Source organism: Cannabis sativa, chromosome 1, assembly GCF_029168945.1.
Source record: "Cannabis sativa cultivar Pink pepper isolate KNU-18-1 chromosome 1, ASM2916894v1, whole genome shotgun sequence".
In the NCBI taxonomy this organism is placed as follows: Eukaryota; Viridiplantae; Streptophyta; class Magnoliopsida; order Rosales; family Cannabaceae; genus Cannabis; species Cannabis sativa.
In genome coordinates, this window is record NC_083601.1 from 38,647,361 (window position 1) to 38,655,762 (window position 8,402).

General features: G+C 33.1%; 1 protein-coding gene across 1 annotated transcript; it reads right to left on the reverse strand.

Moving 5' to 3' along the window:
* Positions 1-441: 441 nt before the first annotated feature.
* LOC115706824 (protein trichome birefringence-like 41) lies at positions 442-7,036 on the reverse strand. Its single transcript, XM_061114780.1, has 5 exons — positions 6,382-7,036; positions 3,457-3,628; positions 2,317-2,492; positions 2,024-2,182; positions 442-920 (listed from the first exon to the last, which is right to left on the reverse strand). The coding sequence occupies exons 1-5, from the start codon at positions 6,687-6,689 to the stop codon at positions 626-628; spliced, it is 1,110 nt and encodes a 369-aa protein (XP_060970763.1). The 5' UTR covers positions 6,690-7,036; the 3' UTR covers positions 442-625.
* Positions 7,037-8,402: the final 1,366 nt, after the last annotated feature.

The window sequence follows — 8,402 nt, forward strand, 5'->3', positions numbered from 1 at the left end:
ATTTTGGGCCTGCATTGAATTGTATCGATTACTATGAACGCTCTGCTAAGGCCTAGTTCATTTTTCTGGAGTACTACTTGTGAAAGTCATTTTTCTACAACTAATTTATAATTTTAGCTGTCGTTAATAAAATTAATAAGAAGATTCCATATGACGAAAAAAAAAGAGAAGCAAAACTTGAAACAATTTTAAGTACATGTGTAGATGATTCAGTTCACTGAGTATTAAAAACAATTTTAGTCCAAAATAGTGGCGCGACCTGCTTAGCATATATATAGGTGACCATCATCATCCATCTAATTTATTTTAGCCATCAATTTCGGCAATCATCTAGGTGACTAAGAAAATCACACGTAATGATTTCGATACTTAAAAGAGATTTTTAAATATATATACATATATAACTGTAATGATCAGTACTCAACTCCACATTGCTACTTCGCTGAAAAAATATGTCATCATTCATTACTATAACCTTATTTTTCATGATTTAAAAAATGAGAAATATGTTGAGATTTTTCATTATATATATATTGTATGTATCATATGATTCCAATAAGGACATCATCATTATTATTTATTATTATTGATCAATGATAAATTTATGTATGCATTTATTTTTTCTTCAAAGAATCAAATTGTAAAGAATCTCGTTCCAAGTATCAGGGACTCCAGCAAGACACCAATGGCTGCAATCCATGGCAGTGGGACCTCCAAAGCCATAGATAGAAGGGTGACCATCTTTACGTAAGAGTGACAGGTTGGTGATGTCGAGCAGTGTCACAGGCTTCCTCATTCTGCTCAACACGTCCTTTACCACAAACAGAGCCGGTGGCAGACCACCCGGGTACGTTGAACCCCTCAACGGCAGTGTCTCTCCTTTACAGCTCTTTGCCTTTGGTTCGTTCCAAAGTGTGCCACTGTAATAATTTTAATTTTAATTAATTAATAAAAGCTTCAATTCGTAATTTATGTCAATTGAAGAGAAAACAAAATAATAAATTAAATTGCACATGTGAAGTGAGAACAATGGGATTAAATAAACTTTCATGTTAATTTTTCATTATTAATTTATGTGTTAGCTGTCTTAGTTAATGTCATTCTTCAATTAATTAATGTCACCATAATATAAATTAAGACGGACACTACTGGGTTTCTTCTCAATCATTTATTACCTAAATTGTGAAGTAATTGGTGTGAGGTCACTATTTGATGATTTCATGATAAACAATGACTAGGAATATGGATCGTTACACAGAGAAAAAACAAAGGATAGTGGCATGTCCTTTATGATTATTGAATAGTAGATAGAGACTTCACTTAAATCATAAATGTACATTATGTGGGACAAGAAGATTGCGTAATGTACTTATAAGGCTCAAAGCGATAAATGATGATCCCCAATTAATCTATCAATTAGTTAACTTGATGTAACCCTTAAACTGGCTAACAAATTATGTAATTTTATCTTAATTGAAAGAGAAACAGAAAACTAGCTAGTGATAACGAAAGTTCAATATCTTAACAATAGCGAAGATAAATTGATATTTTATTACATAATTATTTTACGCAACCACTTCATAAATGTTCATATTTCAACTTCTGTGCAATTATAGAGAAATTGACAGGAAAAGTATAACTGCTTGATAATTCTATGTTGCTTTTGCAACCAAAACTATAGGTACCATTCTAAATTAAATAGTTATCCTATGCCCAATAATTATTGCCCCAAATTTAAGTAACATTACAATTAGTGGATATAGTTAAAGAGTGAGGTGAATTCTCACTTATTGATCTCGAAACCATGCCACCTAGCAGCTATTACTAAGACTAATGACTTTATCAGCTAGCTAGAATTTAGTAATGACATATATTGAAGGTTGGTGTCTATCCTTTTTCTTATATAAAGGTAATATATGAAATTTAATGATTGTCATGTGCACCATGTAACAAAAGAAAAAAAATCAAATGACTATAACTACTAAAAAAAGAGTAGTGAATAAGATAATAAGATACTACTTACTTGTAATGAGATGGAGAAATCCCTTGAAAGAAAACCTTAGTTTTAGTAAAATTAACTTTTGCATCAACCCATCCTGCCCATGTGTTGAGTGCTCTCTGGAAAGCGAGCATACGATCCATGTCTTTACTGACCTGCTGCCCTACTTGAATATAGTCCCACCTGCAACATTACATCAATTGGTCACCCAAGTCACAAAAAAATAGTGTGACATCACATTGTGAATAAGACATAGTTTATACAATAACAACTATTTTTTTTGATATATACATAAAGAGAGAGAGAGAGAGACATACGGCTGACTGGGACCCCTACGGTTCCACCAATGCCATGTGTTGAAAATAAGCATGTCAATTCCCTGCCATAGCTTGCTTCCCTCAATTGAATCCAATTTCAATACTCTACCGATTTTCTCTTTCACAACATCCACCAAATAAACATTTCGGTCAAGCATTACTTTGACTCCATAATCCTGCAAAAAAACAAGGCAATATCAGTTGTGGGATGAGAGTGAGAGGTACCAAACTTAGTGATTATGATACAAATAAAAGAGATGCATGAAAATTTATACTCGAATTCTTAATAAGAAGAAAAGAGAAAAGTTGGCTAGATATATAATTTCTCTACACCTACACATCGAGTAGGGAGTGAAGGATGCTTTGCTGCGTACCATGAAATTCTGAATTATTTTATAGTATCTATTAAAATATGGGACACGCTCATGTATAAATTGAATTATTTTACTTGTGTAAACATGTGTCATTTAAGTTGATTGGTTGGCATATAATCAATCATGTCTTCACTTTCTTACTCACTTTGTAGGTCACAACTCATTCTCATATATGGCAATGTATCTTTTGCAAATTGCAACAAAGTGATGTTTGTCAAGCAAGTTGCTTAGCTACGTTGAAAAAATAAAAATAGGCCAAAAATTGGGCAATAATTGAGAAATTTATATTGACATTGAAAGGAAAACAATTTCACACATGCTTGCTCGGATTGCAGCCCCAAACAGATCACACTAGTGCACAGAACTGTTTGAGGCCATTTTTGTTTGATTAGAACTATAGTCTAGAGTCTCCACATCAAACAAGTTATGTGAAAATGGGCCAGATATAAAGAGGACCACATGGTTGGTACAATGATGACAAAAGTTTTTAAGGTCTGGAAAATGCTTGAAATGGGATTTGAAAGGTTACCATATAAAGTCATGGACAGATATTTCATGTGATGCCTTAAAGTATAACCAGCTAAACCTATTCCCACAGGAGATCCCTGTTAGATATTGTTAATTAATTGAGAAGGGTTATTTTAACCGACATCATATAGTTTTTAAATAGCAACCTATGTTTTGACACATCCTAATTTAAATAAATTTTGTAGAATTTGATGATTATTTTATCACGAATAGAATATTAATAAAGAAAATTACTTACTGTAATCTCAAATGTGGACACATCATCAACTCTGGAAATGGTGTATTTGGCATTTGGTACAGCAGAGTGGAGCAAGCACGTGAGTGACTGCCATTGGTTTCGGCTTAGAGAATCTCCAACAAACATAATGCTCTTTCCTCTTAACCTTTCCAAGAAATCCTTTCCATCAAATCTACATTAACAAAAAATTTAGAAAATAGCTAACACTAACTAAGCTTAAACTTTTGTATTAGTGGTAAGTGATTCAACCACAGCTACCAGCAACTATAAGATTAAAAAGTGTAAAAATAAAAACATGAACAGGCACTACATTAATGTCATAAAAATGTGAGATTCTTCATCACAATTCAATTGAGCCATAATTGAGAGAAGAAAAAAGAATCATGACAGTTCATTATCAAAGCGAAATGCAACTACCATCACTGACACTTACTCCAAAATTGGAAAAACATCACACCCACAAATGTTTCCGACTTAAATCACATGGAATAATTATGTATATAATTTCATTTCAGCCTCTCCTTGAAAAAGACAAAAAAAATGTGATTGGTTTACTCTTTTTGTTTTTTCAAGAAAAGTGTGTGCGTTGGAATCTTATGATTAGGTGCTTTAGTTCTGATTTTACATTTTAAAAAAGAATTCTTCGAATCCCACAAATAGAGCATGTACATAGTACTTATTGATGTTTGTTCATCTCATAAATGGAAAAGGCAAGTCACATGGAAATGGAGAAGACACAGCCACCGCAGAGCCCGTGAGCTTTACGGCTCTAAACAACTAGTTTAATTCGCATTTCAACCAAGAATGTATGTTGATGTTGGCCCTTTAAATCGGCACCGACTCCTAATCAATCTTAATTAATAATCTCACCTCCACAACAATTTTATTTATTTTCAAGATATTATTTTTTAATCATTTCATGATCTATATGCATTATAATACTTTACGATCAACAATCTTCTTTTATTCAAATTAGAAACATTAAAAGTTTATGGTTAGAACTAAAAGCAGACATATTATGCCAATACATCGTGGTATGTTTTACAAACTGCCATACAACTCAACTTGTATACACATGCCATGCCACTATCAAAAGTTTTTAATAGATAACTTTTTTTTTATCTAATGCATAGATTTCACATTATGTTAAAACATTGGTTTATCACTATGTACTGATTAGTCATTTTTATTAAAATATATATAGCTTTTGACTTTTGGAGATTTAATGACCCCCTCTCACAAACACATTCCAAAAAGAATTATTGCATTCAGCCAACTGTAAAAAAAGAAATTGTAGCACAAGCCAACTGTAAAATTAAAGTGTTATAAAAAAAAAAAAAAAAAAAAAAAAAAACTGCAAATTAAAGAAGCAATAAATACCAAAAAGCGTTATTTTCTAAGGAAAAAATAAAAATATTGTACAGCCAAGAATAATAAATTCATATTTAATAATTTATGCCACATGTCATGAAAATTTTAGAAGAAGAGAAAAAAGACAAATTAATAGTATATGTCCCAAGCGCGGAACATGGGCGTGGAACTGTGAGCAATCACACACCAATAACAGCACGTTAATGGCAGTGTTTTTTTCCTGATTAATATATAATTTTAGATAATTATTTTCCTTTTGTTACTGATTTGATGATAATATTTTATCTTATGGCAAATATTCTCGTTAACAAGAACAACAAACACGATTCGCTCTCATATGCCACGCGCTTATGGGTTAAAGCACGTACACACCACGCGCTTTATTGTGACAGAATGGATCCACCAAAACAAAAATTTCACATGCCTTGCCTTGAGCCTCACCACCAGTCACAACAAGCCACAACCACGTCCACATGGTGACATAATAGGACAGATCTATCGTTCATTGTAATTTTACCTTACTCTAGTTTAATACAATAAAGTTAATTACAGACCACCCATCAAATGGCCTAAGGATAATCTTTCTCTTTCCGATAATTAGTAATCATAACATTAACAATAACCCATAAAAATAAAATCACCTAAATATAGCGCAATAGCAGGTAACAAACGAAGTTATAAAATCACCCAAATGGATAAATACCCATAATTGAGGGGGTAAAAATCATGCATCTTTGGACTGAGACTTTGCGTATGAGACAGATTGAATACCAACCATAAAATACATTATCACACGTAAACTAATAACGCTGTTAATAACAATACCGACAACTCACAAATCTTCTTTAAAGAAAGTAATTAATTAAAACCAGTTGGACAGTAAATCGGAATATTTTACCAATACCATAATTGGTTACTTACTTTTTTTCAAATTAATCCTAAAATGAATATCCCTTTATAAACGAGGTTAAGTTAAAAATTTAAAAGAGTAACAAAAAACACAAATTTTATGTAGAATCCTGAAGAAAAAGACTAACACTTTTAAAAGGACAATATAAATTCATGGGGGGTTGGTGGTGGTGGGGTTAAATGGGTTATTGACTTAATGATGAACACTACTTAGCAAAATCATATGAGACAGTGGAATGATACAATTAACACTCAACAACCATATAGTATTATGGCCTCTTTAATTTGAAAACTATACCAGAGCAACGACTTTGAGGCTAGCTCAAGTGGCCTCAAGTGATTATAAAGGGGTGAGTATAATATATGAACGCTTAAATAAATAATAATACTATGCCAGAGCCTAATGACGGTATTGTATCTTATTAAGTATTTCATTACTACGTGACAGAGTACTAATACCATATCATTTATAATTACAAAATATTATATTTAGACATATGTATATAATCAAGAAAACATAAATGGAAGGAACCATAATAATATATAGTAATCAGAATGGTAATTAATTATGGCTGACAAGCTAAGAGTTTTGGGGCAGAGTGAATGGTGAGAAATTAAGAAAAGAAGAAGCAGAAAAATGCATACCTTACCAAGGAGCAGCCTTGTGGCTGCCATCTGAACTTTGTGTAAATCTGATCGGGACGGCCATTCCTCCGGCAGGTGAACTCGTGCTCAATAAAAGGGCAAACAGATGGGTCGTAAAGAGGATAAGATTGGTCAAAAACCCAACTCCCTTTGTAAAAATCACACTGGTTACTGCTACTCTTACGACCACTTTTGCCTCTTCTTTTCGTGGTCTCGGTTAGGCCATGGCCATGATAAGGAACGAACAAAAGTAGAAGAAGAGAGAGCTTGAAGAAAACAGAGGGATCCCTCTGAATCCCAAAACCCATTTGTGAATTTGCTTTACAAACCCACTCGAGTGAAGAGAATAAGAATTTAAATGGAAGAATGGACCTGCTAGAAAGTACTAACCTCTCTCACTCTCTCTCTCTCTCAATATATATATAGGCGTTAAAGAGAGAGGAAGGAGTAGATGAGCAATGTATGAGTAGGGAGTTTTCTTTTTTTTTCTTTCTTTCTTCTTTTATATTGGGTATGCTAGCACATTCAATTATGTATTACATTTGGCTATGGTTTAATGAGGAAGAGGTGAAAATGGGATTACGCATTAAATGGTCCAATGCAAAAAACTTCTCCTTTTCTGTCAAGTTGTCAGCTTTTAGATTTGCAAGTAAATTACCTACCTTTTTAGAAATAAATAAATAAATAAAATAGAAAGCAAAAGAAAGGAAGCGCGGGATTTAGATGGAAAGTAACTATTGGGTATGATTTTGTGTTTAAAATTCCCGCTTTTAACTACGACTATGATACGAGGTCGTCTCTCACTCTCACTCACTCACTCACTAACTTTTTTTTCTTTTCTTTTGTGGATGGAAAGAAAAGAACAACTTTAAATATATATAATTTAATTATTTTAAAAAAATGTGATGATTTTTGAGAGAATACTAATTTATAGGTTTGGCCTATTAATAACAAAATATTTAGTTATCCTATAAATAAGAGCATTCTTTAATTTACTTTTACTAAATATGAATTTACCTCTTATCAAAAAATATATATAAAAATTTACTTAACTTGATTACTATTTTAACAATTTCTTGGTTATTAACAAAAAAATTTGTCAAATTTGACTAGTGGATAATGAATACGGTTAAATTAGGTTGATACGATTGATATTTGTTAAGGACAGTAATTCACAACTGTCCATTAGTTAGTTAGTTAGCTTTCTGTTAGAGGTAGTTAGTCTTGCTTAGCTGTCACCTAACTAACTTGTAACAAACTCTGCTTTGTTTTCCTTGTATATAAGCTCTGCTCTATTTATCTGTAAAGTGTAATTGTTCATTCAATCAATAATACAAACACTTTCTCATCTGTCTTTCTTGTTCTTTCCTTCTCTCAAATTCAACATGGTATCAGAGCTTGATTCGTTTTAATGGCGTCGTCTGTCGATTCTACACTTCGTCCCAATGCATCCAGTAATCTCACAAGACCTCCTGCCTTTTCGTTCAACCATACTCTTTCGATTAAACTTGATGAGAACAACTTTCTTCCGTGGAGACATCAAGTATACGCAGCCATCAAAGGTCACCGCCTACTGAAATTTCTCGATCCAACAGCAACACCTCAGAAATTTGCAACAGCAGCAGATGAAGCATAGAATCGAATCTCTGAAGAATTTCTGGAATGGGACGTTCAAGACAGTCTGTTAGTATCCTGGCTACTCTCATCAATGACGGAGAAAATCCTCACTCGAATGGTAGGATGCAACAGTGCTGCTCAAATTTGGTCCACTCTCGAGGAGTATTTCTCAGCTCAAAATCGAGCTAAAGTCAGTCAGTTTCGAACTCAACTTCGTCGAACGAAACTCACTGGGAATCTGAACGATTACCTTCTCAAGATCAAGCATGTTGTTGACTCTCTTGCCTCCATTGGTCATAATCTTTCAACACAGGACCATATCGAAGCTATTTTCAATGGTCTCACCCGTGATTATTCTGTGTTTGTTACATCCCTGTCAACAAGAAAAGATGAGTATTCGGTTG

Bases quoted from the DNA above. Each gene is read 5' to 3' on its own strand.
- LOC115706824 (XM_061114780.1), bottom strand. From the start codon at position 6,689: ATGGGTTTTGGGATTCAGAGGGATCCCTCTGTTTTCTTCAAGCTCTCT. The intron at 2,183-2,316 runs GTATGTCTCTCT...GTAATGTTGCAG, and splicing joins CGTAGGGGTCCCAGTCAGCC to GTGGGACTATATTCAAGTAG. The intron at 921-2,023 runs GTAAGTAGTATC...AAATTATTACAG, and splicing joins ATTTCTCCATCTCATTACAA to TGGCACACTTTGGAACGAAC.